This window comes from Eutrigla gurnardus (genome assembly GCF_963514095.1).
Source record: "Eutrigla gurnardus genome assembly, chromosome: 5".
Classification (NCBI taxonomy): Eukaryota; Metazoa; Chordata; class Actinopteri; order Perciformes; family Triglidae; genus Eutrigla; species Eutrigla gurnardus.
Genome location: NC_139919.1, coordinates 10,040,141 through 10,062,408, shown reverse-complemented (window position 1 = coordinate 10,062,408; position 22,268 = coordinate 10,040,141). Strand labels below are relative to the sequence as shown.

The 22,268-nt window shown below is 41.6% G+C and overlaps 1 protein-coding gene and 1 long non-coding RNA gene across 3 annotated transcripts in view; both read right to left on the bottom strand.

The window, feature by feature from the left end:
• LOC311013634 overlaps positions 1-22,268 on the bottom strand; it is a 377,991-nt gene that overhangs the window by 248,656 nt on the left and 107,067 nt on the right. The window lies entirely within an intron of this gene.
• Positions 1-22,268, bottom strand: part of htr4 (5-hydroxytryptamine receptor 4) — a 188,821-nt gene that overhangs the window by 86,650 nt on the left and 79,903 nt on the right. For both annotated transcript variants that reach the window (XM_084009755.1, XM_084009754.1), the window contains exon 3: positions 3,364-3,477. In XM_084009755.1, the coding sequence (XP_083865881.1) occupies positions 3,364-3,477 (114 nt within the window). The remainder of the gene's footprint in view (positions 1-3,363; positions 3,478-22,268) is intronic.

Here is a 22,268-nt window from a genome sequence, read left to right as displayed (position 1 = left end):
GTGCAACTCACTGCATGTTACACAAAACTGCCCTGCAAATATTTCAGAATAAAAGCCTAGTGGGATGAGGGCTTCTTTTTTTAAATTTTGAAACAACGACTTTTTTCAAGCCTGCAGATAAAAACATTGCAACTATAGTAATGTTGCTGGTATGATATGAATATACTGTGGAAAGACCGTTTTTGTCTATTATGCACTGATTGGAAATTAAGGTTTTAAGGTCTTCTTCTCGAGAAGAGACGCAGACGACAGGCAGCTGAGCTGCACCTGATCCACACTGCTCACGCAGGCCATCGGCTGCAGTCATCTGTTAACACGGGCTCCGCAATAAAAAGCAAGAGCTCCGACACATACACGTGCTGCTCACGGCCTGGCCGTCTCACTGGAATGTTTGTTTGTTTTTTTTAAATATATGATAATCCCAGTGTGGATGTCACGTGGTCAAATGCAAAGGAGTGGAAGCCGCCTCCAAGGACCACCACAGTAAAATGAAAACCAAATCTACACAATGGAAATCTCCGAAAACCACACCACAAATTAAAACGCATTGTTACTTATAACAATCAAAAAATTAATCAGGCTATCCCAATACTGTTTGCCCGCCATCCAAATAAACTACTGTCCTGCAGTTTGCAGTTGGATATATATGCATATGAGAACCCACATGAGCCCTAAAGAAGATCCTGCAGCTTACATGATCACAGATTAATCACCGCAAATGCTTATGGAGCTGCACGTTGTCCACTTTAAACAGCATGCAGACTGTGTGGCAGCATGTGTGTGTGCGTGTGTGTGTGTGTTCCTTGTTCACACACTGCATGACACATTGAGAGAAACAAGAGGTGGTTGGTCAGAGTGGCTGTGTTTGTGTAGAGGTTATTGATGAGTGGTTCAGCACCCTCTGAATCACCCTCTGCTGATGTCAAGTCTCTGTAAAGGACTGTGTGTGTGTGTGTGTGTGTGTGTGTGTGTGTGTGTGTGTGTGTGTGTGCAGTGCCTCTCAATGTGTATGGCAGCTTTCCTCTCCTGCTTTACTTGCTGCCCAGTGTTTCCACCTGCTCATAAGTCGACTTGCTGTGTAATAATAAACATTTGGATACTTTACCTGTCGAGGGTGATGTGCAAACATTTAGCATGTTTTGCTAAATCACTCACATATAATTAATTGCACAGCTCACTGGCTGTTTGGCTATCAGCCCTGTGTGTTTGCACTGATTGTGAAGCAAATGTTGCCCCATGTTTGCATTAATTTGACTGCTGGACTGTGTTTATTCTCCCAGACCAGCCGATGTGCCGGCCGTGCAGACGTAGCTGTGTAAGCTCGGACTGTCCATGTGTGAGCGACAGGAGGAACTCCCTCTCATCTTCTTCTTTTTTCTGTCTCCTGCTTCGATTTTGATATATTTATTTTTTTAAACTGTCTAACAAGAATGTGTTTCTGTTAAAACTAAAAGGAATACGTCAGCCCCAAAACGACCATGTGTGCATCAATGACTCCCCGGGTTTCAACGGAGCTTTCTTCATTTGTGAAGAAAGCCAGAAACGAAAAGCTTCTGGAAGGATTGAATAGATGGAGGGCACTTGATAGTAAAACTATATAAAAATAGATAAAAACCTCTTTACAAACTTGTACAACTCAATATACTTAACTACAATATAATCCAAGTGTATCTAGTTGGTCATAACTTTTCAAAAATATGCATCATCACTTAAAATGTTAGTATTTGAAAACACTTCCTCCGCTACTTCCTCATGCTCATTCCTCATTCTCACAGATTGGGTATCAGATGGACAAATTATGTTCTGGTTCAGGTCTACTTTACATAACTTCCACCAATGCACCACCATAATGAAAAGTAGAAGTGGGCGATTTTAATACACAGTTGGAAGACTAACCATAGCATGAGAATGCATGAATGTATTTTGATATAGTTTGGCCGTTTGAAATGTAGCCTCCTTTTACTTCACTGCATCAAGATGTTTCTCCTCATAGATGCAGGTGAGGAAGTATACCTCATATAAACACTCACTGTTGTTTCTTTAATGTTTGACTGACAAAGAAACTGTCTGACATGTGCTCAGAGTTCTGTCAGTTAATGTGTACTAGACAGTGGATATCTGTGTGTGTGTGTGTGTGTGTGTGTGTGTGTGTGTGTGTGTGTGTGTGTGTGTGTGTGTGTGTGTGTGTGTGTGTGTGTGTGTCCCAGTGGACACTGAGACAATGAGGCATGGAGAAACAAAGGCGGCGTGTCATCTGTCTCTCCTCAGGGAGGTGAGGCAGCACAGCGGTGACTTTGTAACTCATCAGTGTTCTTAAACACACACATACAGTACACACCAACCCAGTCTCACAGCGTTTCATCATATAGTCATAATGTGCATATTGCTTTTGTGTGCAGGCACACGAGTTTGTGCCGCTCAGCATGAAAACAATGCAAAGTAAATTAGGATCCTTTTTTTTAATGGAGGACAGACAAACAAACGCATTGCCAGAGCTTCTACTGACATAGTGTTCAACACTGAGAAAGACCACTTATGGTGGGGAGGTGGGTCAACACTTTCAACCATGAGACCATGATTATTTCACTTGTATTACTTTTATCCTCATATATTCAAACAAACAAACCCCCTTTTTTTTCTCCATCCAACATATCAACATCCTGAAAAGGTCCCCCTGAGCTTCCATGACACGTGTCCCGGCATAGACCAGACAAAGAGAAACACTATCTAACAACTATCAGAGAGAAGGATAGAGTGTGACAGAGAAAGAAAAGGTAGAGAGGAGAAAAAGGAGAATGAACCGCTACGGCAGCAGCTCCCTCATGACCAGCCGTCCTCGCCATGACCTGACGGAGTCCCAGACAGTGTTGCCTTTTTTCATCTAGCTCTGCAGAGCACGGAAACATCACCACCAATATATTAATGTAATATGTTTGCCTTCATTTCATTGTTGCAGTATAGAGAGGCAAAGTCCCGCCCCTTCTGGTGGGCCACCATGGGACCTAATTTTGGGACAAATACTTGTTTTTATCCCATATGAATTGTGCCATGACACACACTATTTTCCCGAAATGAGGTCCCATGGGTGACAACTTAGCATCTCTATATTGAGCTGTGGTTCTGTGTGCAGTGTTGGGGGGGACTCCACTTTCTAAATTCCAGTTTTAGAAACAGTTAATGCATTACGTAAACCTTGGCTCTCTCGCTCTACTTCTCTTACACTCTTCCTCTCTTGCAAACATCCTTTCTATCTTTGTCTCACTCAGACACACAAGGACACACATACACACGAAAGAAGTGTGTTTGTACGACAGGAAAGAGACGGTTAGGAGTCGGGGGAAAGGAAAGAGAGCTCCGTCCCACCTGAGTTGTCTGTCCTTGCAGACGGCCGTCATGACCAGCAGGTTTCCCAGGATGCTCATCAGCATGACCAGAGACAGGAAGCAGATCAGAGCTATCCGCTTTGGCATGCTGTCGCTATGGAAACGGCAAAAAGATGAAACAACACAATAAGTTCAGGTCTGTAGAGTGAAATCACAGTCTAATACGTTATTTTATCCGTCTATATCATGAAGTGGAACTGCATCAGCAAAAAGTCATCCAGCCCCACTAATGACTAAACCAAAGCTTCTGCTGCTCATCTAGTACACTACACTATCACCTAGAATGGGGATGATTGGACGTGATATTTATTCCATATCCAATGTGAAATGAGGTTTGGTATCTCCTTCATCCCCAAAGTAGCCTGGTGCTTAACATCGTCAACATATCAGGAGGTAATACATTTTAGAATTAGAAACAAATGAGTAACGAATGGAGAAGGGAAGGATAAGTTAGCATGAGTTAACAACAACGTTAACAACCCAACACGGTTGTACGTGTGCATACATCTAAATTGCAATTTCAATTGTGTTTCCACTGAAACTAATGCAGTTTTCAACAGTTTGAAATAAGTGGTTAATGTTTGAAATAAAACAAGACAAAATACAAAGTTAGGTTTTTTAAAAAAACATCACAGTTTGGCTTAAAATGATAACGAAATTGAAATAAAACAAAATAACTAGATCAGCTGTCTACATAGATTTCCAGAGACTCGTTTGAAACTAAACATAATCCACAACAAAATATGTTTACCTCAAAACGTCATTCACGATGCTGTTTTGTTGTAATTTTTGTTGTAATGTCATTTTTAGGACACAGGGTTGAAAACGCAAAGAAATATGTTCATTGGTTTGACAATACATCAGACACTTCTGAAACATTCTCTACAAGAAGTATACATTTCAGAAAATAAAATACAGTATACATCCAAATAGCAGAAAAATAACTGTCACGCCAGCAACATTTTGCTGATATCTTTATATTCTATATTAGAAAATAAAAGGAATGAAAGGAATAAAAGTCTTTGGCATTTCATCCACAGTGATTTACAATTATTTTTAAGATTTTTCAACGACTCTTTGACAGTGTGACAAAAACTGCAAAAAAGTTTTTTCTTCAGATTTAGGCTGAAAAAAAGTGAAGAAGGCCAGATGGGTGCATATTCACCATGCACCACCTGGAACTTTAATATAATTTACGTCCTGAAAATGCGGATGTTGCATTTTCACGTCTTTACATCTACTGCAACCTTGGTACGACTTCAACAAAACGTCCCAAAGTACAGTGAAGGAGAATTGTGCACCAAGGCTCTCGGTGTGAGCCGTGTGGTTTCAGATCCCTCTGAAAATGGCTTGTTTAATCTCAGACTTGTTTGACTTTGGTAATGTATTACAGTAATCCTCCTGAGGTCTGCGGTATCTTGTTCTTGAAGGCTCGACTCGAAGTAGACTGACTTTTCCACACAATTCCATTTCACAAGCTCAATTTCAATTTGCTTTCCCTCATGTTTTGTCCTGCAAGTCAACAGAATATGACAAGTTTGGGGTCAATTTATTTGTGTTCTTTTATGTTCTGTCCGTGTTCTCTGTAATATGCTAATACGTGCCTATGAGTCACTGCTGGAGTCAGGAGCTGAACACTGCTGCTAAATTATTTTACTCTCACCATCTGAGGTTCAAAGGCGTAGTGATAGTGTACAAATGAGGGCTGTTCTTTGATCAGTGGTGCCAACACGCTAATCAGATCAAATGGGAACGCTGACAGCTTCTCAACAGAAACATCATTATCAAGAAAAAAAGACATTAAAAGGGCCTCCGTAGCACCACACTAATCTTCTTTCATCTTGAATTTGTCGGATACATAGTCCGACCTTTCCCCTTAATGAGACGTTGTTACGACTGTGATTGTAGCGACCACCTTTTAATATAGCCGCGGGGGTGACAGGCAGCATACAAATCTCCTCGCTCAAGTGTGAGCCTCGCCTCATTTTGCATTTGACAATGCTTGAGCAGCACTTTCACACGACGCTCTCAGAACACACTCTTACTGATCATTAGTCGCCTGTCAACTGCAGGTTGTAAAGCTGAGGCATCGGCTCCCTAATGCCAGGTGAACTCATTCTTAGTTCAGCACCTTGATTTTTAGGCTCATTACACTACAAGCTCTTATTCTGCAAACATGGATACGTTGAGAGCAAGTGACGTACTGCAAGGGGCGACCCGTGGAACTAGTGACATTATTGATAGTTATGTGGTATAATAATGTGTATAAAGAGGTCACACAAAGGTCTAATAAGGGTGTTTGGAAGTGGTGGTGGTGGTGGATGGATAAAAAACAACAACAAGACTTTCACTCAGGAGAACACTGTTCATGTCCCGCATCTGATTGAGACCCACCAGGCTTAAACTAACTCCAGTATAAACCCATCCACATCAGGGTTAGACAGGCAGGAGGAGTTGGGTCAAACACAGGTATGAGCATTCTTATTTTGTTACAGAATTTCCATACTTTACACTAGTTATGTGGCAGGCGAAAATCTAAGTCAACCTACATTGAATGTTTATTTTGAAAAGACAATGGATGTGCAGAGAAAATATCAACACGAAGTCCCTGACAGGTCCAACACAAAGGTGTCTAAGGCTACGTTCAGACTAGAGGCAATTTGCGCTGTCAAGTCCCAGTGCAACTCCTCCATCAGATAAACTCAGTGACGAGGTTGCTGGTGTACATTGCAATGATAGGGGGGAGCAGCAGGAAGTGAAAGTAATAGGCAGTTTATTTTGGCGTCCTTCCCCAGACTATTGACTACCGTATATAGACTATATATCCATGTTGTCCTCCACAGTGATGTGTGATGTGCAGCTTGGATTCTTCTATAAACCACTTCCAGACTTTGAATCCAGTTGATGCAAATCATATTTCAGCACAACTCCAAATGTATTTTGGAATATGATTTACAAAACATCACACTTGATGTCTTTTGCAGTGCAGATCGTCTGGATACAGCCTGGATATGCTAAAAAATTGATTTAGGAAGACCTTCAACACTCCCTTTTCAACCACATTCAGCCAATTTTTAACATAGAGGACTGCATGTACTTGTCCAAAGCAATCTCAAATAAGAGAAGATACGATGTCGATGACAGATGGGTTTCCATGAGTTCATGAATCTTAAAATGTGAGACGTCAAGTCAAGTTTATTTGTACAGTGCTTGAAAGGCCCTTTCAGTAATCAAGAACCAATACTCTCAAGAAACTCCCTCAATAGGGAGCTGAGCAATCATATTTTATGATGCAATATTATTTTGTCAGCTGGATGAAAGATTGATGTGTGCTGTGCTTTCATCGAGCATCCTGAAAATATGCCGTTTATCGAATAATGTGGTACATTCTTCAGAGCAGACACAAGCCTCCTGTATATTTAATTTGAGGGGGCATTCCTAACTCTAATTTTCTTTCAATCTTCTCTTTTTGCACCACACCGTGTGTTCAAAATTGATTTTCCAGATACATGAAGAGCTTTTTCTACTCTTAACTCCTACGTTCTATGTCAGTGCGACTGTGGATGAGATTGCCAGGTAAAAGAAAAGGACCGGTCCAAACAGAGAAGTTTGTTGACATCTGATACACATGAACTTTGACCCACAGTTAAGCTGAACTTCTGGTGGGCAATCAGTAAGGTAGCAGCCTCAATTAGGGACAGATGGAGGGTAACTGGGGGGGAAATACCTCCTCCTGACAAGAAGCTTTACAGCTCCACTGGTGAGCATGAAGTCAGAATGCAAATACACATTCTACACATTTCTCTCTACACAGGATTAAAGGGCTGGGAGATTTTGATGCCCCTGCTAAATGTGAGACAAAATCTCCTATCTATTGCCTCAAAATCTCCTCTGCATAACTCCCTTCACAGCTCTCCTGGAGGGTGGTTTCAGGCCCTGGAGCTGCTCCATATCAGGTGGCTGCGCTGAACGAGCCTCTGTGTGCCGCTGATTGGATCTAAAGAGCAGAGCTTTTTTTTCAGCCCTGATGACTGGCAGGCAGGAACCTCGGTGGTCCTTGCGGATGGCCTGGAAGAGTTGCTGCTGCAGGTGGAGAGCTCGTTGTGTCTGACCGAACACTCGAGTGATTCTGCATTAAAACATTACGTCAGCTGAGGTGAGCTGATTGCACACATGTTGTCAAATGCACGGTGAATATGGTGAAAGCAGCTGTGGCATAGCATTTTAGAGCTTTACAAATGTAAGCTGTCTCCTCAAGTCAGAACAGAAGTGTGTTGTCAGTCCCACCTCAACACCCCACACAAAAATAGTACATGCTATGCAGCTAGTACACATTAATGAGTGGAAGCACTGACTAAACGGCAGTATCTGGAGGAGTTAGGAGTGAGAATGTGTTGACTTTTACTAATACATTACATATATTATGCTTTCCTTATTCATTTTGTTGGGAGGAGACATCTCCCTATGAGAGCTCCCTTTAAGCAGATCATATAGCACATTAAAAACATAGTAGATTGAAAAGAAAGAAACAAGGGGGTGTGGCCGACTCGTAGATTGCTAATTCATGGAGAGTAGAGTGCACAGAGGACTCTGATGTGCTACATCCAGGGCTCATAAATGATTCAAGACCTACTCTCTACCGACTTCTCTGACAGTTTCTAGAAAGTTCTTGTTCATCTGAGGACACAACAGCACCAGGAGACTTTCTATGTCTGGGTGAGAGGTCTTACGCCCAATTTCCACTGCATGCGTCTCCGCTGCGGTGCGTCTCCGATCCGGCTTCGGTCCGCCGTCCGCCGTACGCCAATCCCCACAGGATGCGTTTGAGTCCGCCACGGCGCAGTCCGGCAGAACGACTGACGTCGCAAGACCTCGTGATGGCGCAGTCCGGCAGAACGACTGTGACGTCGCGAGACCTCGCGATAATACGTAATCGCGCGAGACTGCAGTTAAAGAACTCTGAAAACCTCTGACCTGTTGACTCCGTACCTGCCCATTCTGACGTTTTTGTGACATAGTTAACTGAAATATGATCCGTCGTCAAGAGGTTTTATTAACACAAGTGTTTTATTTTGAAGTAACCGGAGGTTTTATTGTTGAGTATGTACCGAACTTCCTGTTTCGCTATATTTGCTCTGTGCTGAATTGCTGCGCCGTGGTCCGGCATCCGCCAGAAATAGAAGCCCTCCGTATTTGTTGCGGAGAGCAGCGGACTGCCGGAGCCGAGACGCAGCGGACACGCAGCGCAGCGGACCTGGTGGGGATTCACTCATAGACTAAAGTGAAACGTATCTGCTCCGCTGGCGTGGCGGAGACGCAACGCAGCGGAGATGCATGCAGTGGAAATTGGGGGTTACAGGAAACAGCTGTCCTGTAAGAGGAGGCAGTTTAAAAGGACAGACAACAACCCCTATTGGTTGGTTAAAATAGTCAGGAAGGAAACAGCATTATGATTCCCAGACACAAAACAAAAAAAACATGTTTTTTTTAATAATCATATTCAGCTTAAGCCTGGTAATCTCACTCTATTGGTATCACTTAATTTATTCAGCCTAACATTGGAATCACGTGAGCCAATTTATTGTTCAGGGGTTTGGCACAGAAGCTGTTGCTCGAAGCAGTGGTGGAAGAAATTTGCCAATTTAAGAGTTGTTTTCTCTGGAGTTTATCTTACAGCTGCTTGATGCCATTGTCTCATTTTGTGGCCATTTTTCTCTCACTATTCACACTCTTGTTAGCTAGCTGGCTATGTGCGAAGATGACACTCCTATTTTTAAAGATTGTTTTTTTCAGCCAGGGGAAACAGCCATTGGCCCAACACCCGACCTGTTTGACTTGGATAACAAACCAGAGATGTGGGCAGCGGTCAAGGTGTTTTTAACAATACTCTTTATGTTATTCCTATCAGTTTAAATGATACCAGATTCATTTCTGAGAATTCATGCTTTTCTGTGAATTTGATATACATGGCTGCAAATATCACAGTGCCCATAATGAGAAGAAGCCATAGTAAATTCAGAACCCATAAATATAAATTTAAAAAAATCAATCAAATCAAAAATCAATTGTTCATGCAGCAAATTATTTTAAGCTCTGGATCTCGGGACACCATCTGTAACTTCCCTCTTACTTGTTTGGCATAATATTATGACCTCTGCCAAGTTCATTATGTTTTTGGTTTCTTGGTTATGATTGTTTGCAAGGTTAGAGGGAAATTACTGGCCCAATTTTCATGGAATCCAGAAGGGTGCATGGGCCAACGAAGAACCTCAACAGTATCAGTTTGGGGAAAAGTCACAAAACTGAATCACCTGGTTGTATGCTGAATGACACAAATCACATAATTAATACTTTTTTTGTGACACAACTTCTTATTCATTGCTATTGGAGACAGAACACTTTCCTTTTGTAGTGTAGACACTTAAGTTAGTTAGGTCTATGGAAATCATCATGATTGGGCTTTAAATATATATATTTAGTTATATTTAGGCAACAAAACCTTTTTGTTAAAGGTTTAGGAAAACCATCACAAACGCATCACTCCTGTTGTTGGACCTAAACACCTGCCCACCATGAGTTGTCTTTCTCAATATTTCATACTACGTCACTAGCTCTGACTGTTGCATAGTCACGTGGCGTTTAATTTGGGTGTCCACTACAAAAAGGAAATCTGTTGTAACTTTCCAATGACTTTTTGCTGAGAGAGACATGAAAAAAATGTACAATTCGTGTCCCTCTACACGGAACCAGTATTCCCCAACCTGCCAAGAGGCTGGAATGAGAAACCACTGTATTTAGGAGAAGGATCAAATCACTGGGATCATACATGCATTATGTTTCACTTATAGAAATTACCCTGGCAGATGTCTATGCTCTATAAGTGCCCTTATAGTTATTAAGTAACTTGCCAGCTTCATAGAAACCACATTTCTGTAAATGGAGGCTGTACACTTGCTTTAATGACCTAATCTCACCCATCCCATCCTGTCCATTCTCCCTCATTCAAGCCTGTTGTCTCTGTTCCTGCTCACCCAAACACATATACACCAGATACTTATTTCAGATTCTGTGTGTGAACATCCTCAAATTTTACATTGTCTCTTATCAAAAGAAAACAACTACATTTTGGCTGGAGCTGCTGGCCTCAGTGGGAATCCCTAATTGCAAACAATAGCCCGTCTGGACCCTGGTGTTCTCACTCAGCAGGCAAAGACAAGCATGCTATTATGCAGGATGGCACCAGAGGCTATGGGCGCCATCTAAACTGGTATCAAACGCTGCCTCCCACCATCAAAAGCAAGCGAAAATGTGTGGAAATAGATGTCTGGGTTATGACAGATTCTCCTGCTGGCTGAAACCACAAGAGAGCAAATGTGGAGGCTGGACAAAAAGTGAATAATTATGCTTGAAAGCTCGGGAGTAAAACAAAATTGTGACTGCAGGGTGGTTCACTTACCTTTAACAATTTGACAAAGGACAATAAATCAGTGCATTAGATTGTTGATTTCATTCAGAAATGAGCAATCTCATCATCTGTATCCATCTAAAACCTCAACTGTTTCTAAATCCATAAAAATAAACCAACGTGGAAATCGTTAAACATAACACCTGTATGTAATATTTTTAAATAAACATTAAACAAAAAATTCCTACCAGTTCCTGGATCAATAAATGAAACATCATTTATAGCCTTTTCGTTTCAAATCTGGAATTACACACCTTTGTGGATGTATAAAATTGCCAATCAAGTTTTGACGTGGTGTTTAATCACAGTGAAGGTGCCTACCTCTACACTACTGCTCTGTGCTGCGCTCTTCTACCCCAGTTATGTTTTTCCTGTCCCAGAAGATTATTTTCTTTGCTGCCGCCGAGGTTTGCCACTGAATGACAGGTTTCTGTTTCGGCACTGAGCTGAAGGGTCAAACTGGAGTTTCGTTCCAATTAGGCGTTGTTATCTTTACCTCACCTCGCAGAGAGAGGTTTTACAGCATAAAACAGGCACAGGAGAGAAGCTGCAAAAGGGTATGAAACACTATCTGGTTTAAAAGTGTTGGCGGTCAAAAAGCTCAGAGGAGCATTAAAGTGTTTGTGAAGGTTCCAAACGAAAGCAATTGGAACCTGGTTGCTGCTCTCAGAGCTCCTAGTGTGGTCTGAATGAAAATAAGTGGCTTTATTAGTTTTCTATTTGCCTTAAGGTGACTGGCTAGCAGTGTTAAACAATCTGGTTTCATAGAAAGTCCGTTATTTTTTAGGTTTTGTAATGAGAACAGAGAAAGAAACAACAGCAGACAGACTGTAAAAAAAACCCAGAGACAAACTGATTGGGACGAGAAAACAAAGAATAAGTATGTTTCTGAAACTGCCTGTTGTAAACATTATTCACAGCAACAGGTCGACTTCCTGTCTTACTTTGACTGGCTGTGCTAGCCGTAGTTCTGTGCACATTAGGTTGTCTTCTTAATGAGGTATTATAATACCTATATAAAATAATTACAATTCCCCATCTCACGATTTATTTCCAGTCCTACCGTTCGGCATGAACGTGAGAAGTAAGATGAGCATGGAGGACATCTAACTTTCATGGAGGAAACCAGAGTTCAAGTCGAAAACCTGCAGTTGGCATTTTTAGTAACCATAACCTTAATCTGTGACTAACATTACGCATACAGTAGTTGATATGGGAATATTTCTCAGAATTTTTCAATCTTTCATTTTTTCAAAAGGACAAACTGGATGTAAGAAAATGTTGTCGTTGAATGTATCTTGGTGCTTGGCAGAGTTGTCCATTATCAACATTATTGTGCGCTCAGTTCCTGGTTTACTTCTAAATAAAGATTTGGTGTAATTATGGTGAACCGTTATGCCGTTGTTAGACTATGGAGTTATGATTTGTTAAGATCAACAGGTCATTCGTTTTCTCTCCTGACAATGATCAATTATATCTTTCTAATTCTTCTTTTTGATAATTTGTTAAGTGTGCATCATCGATAATCAGTCACAGATCTAAATGATGCAACAAAATGAAGGAATAAATAAAATAAAACAATGGTGATCTTACTTGACCTGACATTTACCAGGAGACATTAACACACACAGGTTTGTACAAGCTAATTGGAGCGTATTAAAGCTTGCTCTGTGCATTTGTTTCTACGAATACAAATATTCCGTAACTTCCTAAACTTCCCTGTAGCTCAGATCTTTACTAAGCTGGCCGTCTCAAACCTAATATGTGCCCCTCAGTTGTCTCAGAGCTTTTAACCTACAGCAGTGATAAAAAAAAAAACATAATGAGTCTGGGACAACGTGGCTCGAGGCGACTCCATGCATCATTTTTTTTTCCAAACACGACTGCGTCATTGCCATCTTCCAAAACAGAGTTGAGGGTGTTTATGCAAATGCGATGTTGTAATTGGTCAAAATTTGGCAGCGAAGGGAAAAGACGCTCCGGACAAAATAGAGCTGAAATACACGCGAGGATGAAGAAATACTAAGATTGGCAGCTTGGGCAAAGAGCTATGATAGGAAAAAACACCACCTGCAGCATATGACTTGCAAAAGTAATCAACTGCAATCATTCACTCATGTGCACGCGCGCACACACACACACACAGATTAATTTCTGTATCAATCATAACCCATTCACTCCCTCCATTTCAGCTTTTTCGATGAAGAGTCACTTCTTCCTCTATGATGACTCTCTCTATCTCACATATACATAAACCACAGCCGAAGCCCAATGTTTCTAGCTATCAAACTGAGAGGTAGAAACATTGTGGGAAGTATGATGATGTCCATCAACATACTAATAACACCTCATTTCCAACAATTTGATAGCCAGACTGCATTTAAAAAAAAAAAAAATTCTCAGTCTAAATCACAAACTTGGGCTGCAGCAGAGAAAAGCAGTAATATAACTGATATAACTGATGCTATTGCAGCTACGCTAACCTCCAGTAGCTCTTACAGGACACTGTTTGGTTCTGCTTTGGCTAACAGAAACAAATGGATTACTTGCAGACTAACATGATGGATTCCAACTGCTAGGCAGAGATACATTTTGATCTGTGAAATCTCCAAATATCCAAAGAAACTGTCACATCCCAGCCATTTCAGATACTTCACCTCCTGCCTTCTACCTGTGGGATTACCTTCCCCACCCTGATCAGTTTCACCTGTCCCTCATTACCCTTCCTCTCCTGTGTTGTGCTCCTCTTGTCTGTTGCCAGTTCTAGCTATTCATAGGAAACCTTTTGCCTTTTGTTCCCAGTAACTTCCAATTGTGATTTAGACTTTGCTTCTGTATATTGAGACATCTTGAGAGATCTTTATCCTAGCATTTTGGACCTTGTAGAAATAGAAATATTTTCACAAAAGGGTTATTTTTCCAGTCTTCTAACAAAACCATATGTCCACTTAGCGTATTGTAGTCCTACTGATGGACCAGGATTAGCTGAGCCCATTTCCAGAAGGCGAAAGTCATCTGCACTCCTGAGATGGTTGCCTGAACTTAATGCGATGGCCTCGTCTGTGTAAATGGGACAGTTAATGATGTGTGACCAGTGTTAAAGGTGGGGGAAGGACAATAAGTGTCCAGTGACCTTCCTGACACTAAATACACCAGAGGGAGACAAGGAGCTCAGAGTCAAGTGTGTTTCTCAGTGCATAAATAACATCAAACCACACACCCAAAACAATAAATTACATGGATTCACTGGCCCTGTTAAAAACAATGACCAAGGTCATGTACATTTATCAATAAGTCATTGATAAGTCAACAATGTCAAAAAAATCAAGGTCATATCAATAAGTTGCTAATGTACAAATGATCAAGGTCATGGACATATTTCATACAGTAGGTCAAAAACAATATAACAATGTGACAGGCCTAAGTATTTTTGACTATTGAGTTTCAGAATATATATTTTTTAAATCACAATAATTAGGTTGAAGTAAAATTCCTGAGCTTTTCAGCCTGCTTCTCTTTCTGAGCTGTGCTAACTTTGCACTCGCCACTACTGTTGTAGATTCAGGAAATCCAGACTCCACCCAACTAACAACAAACTCCATTACACACATATGAGGATCGAGTATTGATTGAAAGTGGCAGTGAGCGAGCACTAGTGTTGTTTTTGGCGGCCTGTTTTACAGGGTTAGTTTTTCAGTCTAGTCTTTGTCTCGAGCTATCATTTTAGTTTGTATTCGTTTTAGTCACGTTCATACTATTTTAAGTCTAGTCAAGTTTCAGTTGCCTAAAAGTCTGAGCATTTTAGTCTTATTTTAGTCAGAATTGTCCATGACTATTTTAGTCTGGTTTTGGTCGAAGAAAACTGATGACATTTTAGTCTAGTTTTAGTCAAAGATTGTATTTAGCCAAACCTATTTCACAATTCAAACAAGGTTATCTTATTATTATATTATTGTTACCTTATAAACTCTAGAATACATCCATTCCAGAAACAGAAGACGCTCTGATTTGAATTTACAACATATTTATTTTACCAACCAAATATGTTATCGTCACATGACCAGCATTTTCGTGTCTCGTCTAGTTTTCCTCAACTAGACAAGTTGAGGAAAACTAGTTGTTGACAACGATATTTAGTGATAATTTTCATTAACGAAAGCAACACTACACAGATACACATTTAATACACTATAACTGTCAAAAAATAATGTCAATAAATATTAGTAATATTTATTGGCATTATTTTATACTTTTTATACTATATTTTTATACTTATTGGACTCTCTTTCTTCTCTTTCTCTTATAAAGCAACTGCAGCTGTACAATTTCCCGAGGGATTACTAAAGTAAGCTGTCCTAAAGTAAACGCTGCACTGTCCGACTGGAGTGCAGCGTTTAGGCTCCGCCTCCCTGCTGCTTCGCCGGCTCTCGTCTGCTTTCCAGGCGAGGCACAGTTAATCTCCAACGAGCCTACTAATAACGCGACTAAATGAGACGAAACAACGTTATAACATTTCGTCTCGCCTCGTTTTGGTCAACGAAAATGAAGACACATTTTAGCATAGCTTTTATTTTGTAAACCACATTTAGTCTCGTTTTTATTCGTCTACAATATTGCATTATATATTTAATGATCGTTATTGTCACATGACCAGCATTTTCGTTGCGTCTCGTCTTGTTTTCCTCCCATGATAAAGTTTCATTGACGACGATATTCCGTCATAATTTTCGTGAACGAAAGCAACACTAGCGAGCACGCACAACACCAGAAACCTGAAAGTAAAGCTGCTAAATGGAATTAAGCCACCATTAATGTTTACACCTGTGCTATTCCCACTGTGACATGTCAAAATGTCTCCTGTGAAAAAAGCCGTATTTCAGCCTCTAACCTGGCGATATATAAAATCTTATCATGCCCTCCAGCTGCTAATCGTATCTAAAGGCCCCCACACACCGCCCAGACGTCCAACTGCCTTATCCGACCACTCTCCGCCCACTCTGTTGCCTCTCGTCTGACCCGTTCGGAAGAAAAGTTGCGTTGTACACACCGCTTCGACGTGCTTCCGACAACACAGCAGCGTGTACGTTCTGCGCTTGCGCGAGATGCAATAAGCCTCCTTAACAGCGGGTGGCGCTAGTCTCGTGCCAGTACTCCAAAACAGGAAAACAGGAAATGACGGAACGGAGTGCAGATAAAAACAATGCACACACAGTCTTGGTTCAGTATTCGTTCGACTCGAGAAGACCTTTGTGGACTAAATACTTGGCATTTCTGGAAAGATGACTCTGGCTAGGGTGACACTCGCGTGCTCTCGGGCTCATTATTTTACGTCGTCTCCACGTAGCCATTGCTTCGATAAATGTGCAGAAATAACCAAAAGTGCGATGCAACGACGAAGTAAAATCTGTACTCTGCGCCATCTCTGTTTATGTGGTTTGTTGTTTACCATCGTCACTGCCGCCCCGCCCACACACCGCCATTGGATACTCTGATTCGCTAGCACACCGCCAATCAGAGTATCCAATGGCTCAGACGTCCAACAGCCCACCTCCTCAGACTTCGTATGCTCAGTCTGATCAGACAACGTCCACGCGGCTCCGAAAGCTTCCGACGCAGCTGTACACACCAAACATATGTGTTCCCGACCTCGTCCGAGCCTCTCCAAACGCTTCAGACGTCCAACGGTTGGGCCGGTGTGTTCCTGCCTTAAACGATTCATCTCTAATTAAACTGTGTGCTCTGCTCAGGTATGAACATACCCTGTAATCGTCTACTATAATAATCTGTAATTTACACACTGTGTCGGCAGCCAACTTGTGGAGGAAGACACGCTGTGGGTTCTATAAATACCGGTCGCTGGAAGAGGTCATTAAAGGTCAAGGATTTGATGCCCCCTTATTTATATAACAAATAATGAGGCTCATGCATTTCCACCTCGTTCCGCGTCGCCAAGCCAACACTAGTGAGTCACAGTTCAGAGAACCAGGCAGCAAACTTTCAGATTAATTGATTCTTTAAATAACTATTAAGACAGCGTGAGGTATCCAACGCCCATTAGTGTTAATGTGGGAAAAGAAGTGATCATATGCGGTTAATTGTCTTCATAACAATTTCTGATTCTGGCATCTTTGCACACACATGCGCACTCATCCTGAGGTTAAAGTAGCATGTGACAGGCAATAAGGTGATAATATGAGTTCAGCCTCATCTAATTATCTCATCCATTTCCCATTCAATTATCAATCATTTATTGGTCTCATCATGATGTCGGCTTTGCCCGTAGTGCAACAGAGGGAAATCTGGAAATTGGCTGCACCTGGGGCCAGTTTGCTACAGACGGCGTCAGCACCAAACCTCATCATCCTCACCTCCACACCCAGTCCCATTAGACAAAGACGTGCTTCAGAGGTGAGGCCAAATAACTAAATGACTCCCAAAGACACGATTGACATCTCTTTAAATAGAAATTATCCCATCATGACAAACTCTAAGGTTGTCTCTTATTGAAAAGGGAGCACGTCACAGCACTGCTCAACCTCCCACCAACTGGCTGCACGGTATGAGTCAGAACTGTCAGCTTTCAGTGTGAACTCCATGCGTGTTCATTGCCAAATGGAAAGCAGTGGAAATGCTTTGACAGGAGTCACTTTTTCTAAGATTTACATCAATGACAATTATGACAGATTCAAGAGCCTCCAGCCATGCTTGTGGCTCTGTGAGGTTGTACCAGCCCATTCCCATTCCCACATACATACGCTTGTCACGCGCCTCTTCATCTGATACAGACGCACAAGGCACCTCAGAGCACTGCTTTTCAAAGTGGGGGGAAATGTGACAATACCTTTTTAATATGTTTGTTGATGTTGTTAATCACTGTCTTAGGAGCAGAGGGGGATGGGTCAAACAGGAGTTTCAACAAGGAGAACGGTGTTCATATTAATGTACAAGTGTTGCAATTATGTTGTGATGTACATAAAGTCCTTATTTTAAGTCTAACCATGACTCTTTTTTTTTACCTAAACCTAACTCAGTGGTTTTGTTGAACATTATAGTTTATACAGTGAGCTACTCAGAATGTTGGGAAGTAGAGATGCATTGATTGATTGGCTGCCAAAAGAAAACTGCTGGTTACACACTGTTACGTGGGAGTGTTTTCTTTTGTGGTGTGTGTGTCCTCCCTCTCTCTCTCTCCCCCTAATTTTCTCCAGGCTGCTGCTCGTGGAGCTGATTAGGCCCCACCTTGGCTTAATCAGCTCCAGGATAAAAGGCAGGAGATCCTGGGTGTCTCCCTCTCTCTCGCACACTCTCACTCACCGTCCTGTGCTGGGTGACGGCAGGCAGCAGACGGCGAGGTGACAACGACGGGTGGTAGGGTTTACTCCTTTCAGCCTCAAAAGGAGGGTGGCAACGGTGCACGTTTGGTTTACTCCTTTCAGCCTCAAAAGGAGAGTGACTACGGTGTATGTTTTCTTTTGGCTATTTTGATTGGTCAGTGCCCTAACCTTTGTTGTTTGTTTTGTCCTTCTAGATCGGCCTCTGCCTGTTTTGTGTGGCAAGCTCGTGCCACACAACAGTTTGGTGCCCAGCTTGGTTCATGTTTTTGGTTGTTTAACTCTGTCCTTAATAAAAACTGTAGACCGGTTACGTTCGACAAGCGTCTCCCACTCCTCCTTCACTCCATAACATCAATGGTTACTCCCGGTTCCGTATTGGGACTTAACATAATTTGGGGGCTCGTCCAGGATCTGAAGGAAGTGGGAGATTGTTTTTTGTTTGAGTGCGAGTTTTGAGTGTTTTCCTGCGGCTGCAGTAGTGAGTATCAGTGTGTGGGTGCTCCTCTCTATCTCTCTCCCTCTCCAACTGAAGACGAGCCAACCGCACCTTTAGTCGCACCTCAGCTCCAGGGCCAGGTGAAGGAGACTCAGAGTATGACATAAACTTGGGCAATGTAAAAGCGCCAACAGCTTGCTTCTCTACTGGGGGGGGGGGTAACAATACCATCCGAACCAGATGGTCCGGCCGGACCCACTACAGCCTGACCTTCCACACCACCAGTCGATACAGGAGCTGCATCCGAAGGCGGCAGAACGAGTAAGCCCTTTCAGACCAAACCTTCTGCAACCGTGGCTTTCAGCTCCTGCTTGAGACTGGTGGTTGAAACCGAAATGCCATAGTGCGCAGCGAGAGCAAACAAATCAGCTTTCCTACACTTATCTAGCTGAACCCATGTGGGAGCAGCTAAAACCACGTCTACGTTAGTGTCGGCCATACTCTCCACAAAGCCGAAACAAAAACAGCCCGCAACACTACTGTGTACGTCTGTCCGACGTTTAGACAAAGTTGACACTACGGCTGAGCGGCGAATTCAACAGTAAGCCTGGCTAACACGATAGCCAGACAACAATATCAAACTCGTACTCCTTAAACCGTTAACCAGCAGCTACAAGCAAATGGCACCAATGCAGGACGTCACACACATATGGCTTCACAAACAGACTTCCTCAGACCCTACCTAACTTTAACTGTTGGGTACATTATAGTCTCACATCAGCAATTTCATCGCAATAATTCCACATCTGCAATTAAAGAAAAAACAACCTTAAAAGACATTTGGAACAACTAACTTCATCAGACACATTATATTTAATTAATTCCCATGGTGCTGCTCAGAGTAATGAGCAGCTAGCTCATCTCCCAACAGCTCGGAGGTAACAGCTAAAGCTAACGGAGGCTGTACAGACTTGCATTATAATTCTTTCAAGCTCTACTCCGTAAACAGATTTGAATTATGACACTATCATGGTGTTTAAAGGTAATCTTGTAAAATGTAGTTTTGCTAGAAACTTGAATAAATGCAGTTGTTTGAAGATGTTTTCACAGAAATATGAAGAGATATTAAACTGTTTAACTTATAGCTCTAAGCAGTTCATTATTAAATCTGAAGTGGCTAAGTACTGCGATCAGTCCATCTCCATTACGAAATGACACCGGGGCTGAAGAGTTGTAATATTGGCTGTACAGCAGTTCTTTAATGCTTCCACCGTCCACAAACTGTTGGTCCCCACAAATGCAGAAGGACAAACGTTTGTGTGTTAGTGGCAGTAACCCCTCTCTGATGTCATATTAGTCATTACTCATGCAAACATTTTCCGTTTGTGACCGATTGGCTTCAAAGTAAAATTTCTAGCATGAAGCTGAAACTCAAACCCAAGCTTGTGCAGCAGGAGAATACATTTTTAAGACCAATCCTTCACCCGATCACAGTTAGAGAGCATGCCTCGGACGTATTTACATAGTGACGGACTGGAAATATTCTGAAGGCCCCTGAGGAAATTCAAGCCGGTGACGGCAGCAGTTAAACACCAGTTTGGGTTGCCTGGCAACATGTTTTATCTACATGTAAAATGACTGCTTTTTGTTTGGGTCACACTAGCTGAGAGATGCTCAGACCCGCCTGCTGATTGGGATCACACTGTAAACACATTCTGAAATGCAGAAAGGCAATGTGACTGTGTGTGGAATGTTAATTTTTATTTTTTACTTTTTTATTATATGATAGCTGAAAAAATTACAGCGGTAGTACATGCATAGTGTCTTTTTTACTTTTAGTTTTGTAGGAGTCACTAACAGCAGTCTCGTGAATCATCACTCTTTTACAAACATGATTAGGAGTTTAGTCTGTTAAATTTCATGAAGACATCACATTAATATTTGTATATTGTAATAGAGTGTAAAACAGATCTCATACACACACAGACATGCTGTCAACATTTCCTGTCAAAACCACTCAATTTTGGAGATCTAGCATCGACTAAATAATAATAATGTCATCCAGGATTCAGTGACAATATCTCCCCCCATCACTTTATGTGTCTCGACTTAAAACACATCTTTAAATTGTGTGGTAGGTGGAGATAAATTCAAACTGTCTAAGTAATCTGCAAAATCCTGGATTTCAACCTGCACAGTGACCTGAATTCTCATTTAATATCACAATCCATTTCTCCTCCCTGCTCTCCATTCCTAACTTGAACACAAGCAATATATAAAAAATGCATGCAAAAGTTTTTATATTGAATTCACAGAAGAATTAATTTGAATGACATCAAATTTTTATCAATCATCGATTGATAAAAATAACTTTTTAAAAGTTATCTTCAACTTTACCCTAAACTTTTCAGACAGAATATTCCAGCAGTATAATGCAGCAGCATCCATAGTATAATATGAAATTAGTTGATCTCTCCCTGCCGGGGGATTGATGTCCGCTAAAGCTCTTAAGATCTGGGATGAGTGGAATACTGAGTCCTCATATTAGCTAAAGGGCTTCCCATACTGTATTCAGTGAGCTCAGACAAGTAAATAAGTGTACATCAAAAAGAGACATTGAAGTTAAAAATGGAAGGGGAGAGAGAAAGGGAAAGTCAGGCACACATAAAAGGTACACAAGAACAAGCGATGATGGAGAGAAGTGAAGGTGGACCGGCGTCTGCAGTCCGTATCTCACCTTGGTATGACTGACCCACATTAATCCATCATTCTGTGTCATCACATTTGCTGGGCTTAAAGAGGCTTTCAAACTTCACTCCAGGCAACAAGAACCGGGGTCAAACTAATGTCAAAATACTCCGTTACACTGCTGAGGACGACGTTGAGACAGTTTCTGACAGTTTCTGACAGTTTGTGCTGAAATTCTTTGCTCATGCATATGTGTGTCCAACCGTGGAGCAGGTGAAAACCAGACCAACCTTAACGATGCCGTGATACAAATGTGGCAATGCCAAAGCCAACAGAAAAGATAGGCAAGACATTTACAACATAAAACATTACAATTACAATGCCTCTAAGTGCATAATACACTCCAAAGATAATTGAGTCAATGGAGGACCAGCCCAAGGAAGACCTGTGTAACAAAAATGCTGTTTAATCAGTTTTTTTATGTGCATGTCACCACATGGGACATCTATCATCAATACACAACCAAGTCTCACAGCAGTTTGTGAAATAGTCACAACATGTAAATCTAGTAATTTGTGTAGATGGACACTAATTTTCCCTTTTGCTTAACACATACTAATGTATTTCAATTGGAAGTATCATTAGTGCCTGCATGTTTTTCTTTCTGTTGTTGGGATGACATTATGCTACAAAACGAACATTTGGTCAATGCAACATAACCACTTAGTTCAGTCAGGACCACTTTGTCAAAAAGAATCTTTATTTATTTGCACAAGTTTCATTTGGCGGTATGGTACTGTTCTGGGACTCCCTGCTCTTCCACGCGCTTGCGTGGAAAGCCTGAGGCAGGAAGAGCACCTTCCTGCCCTTCATGAGCCCTCATGAACGGCATAAGCAGGGAGCGTAGCAGCAAAGAAAAACCCCAGACAGAGCAGACCAACAAGAACAATGGTAAGGTACAT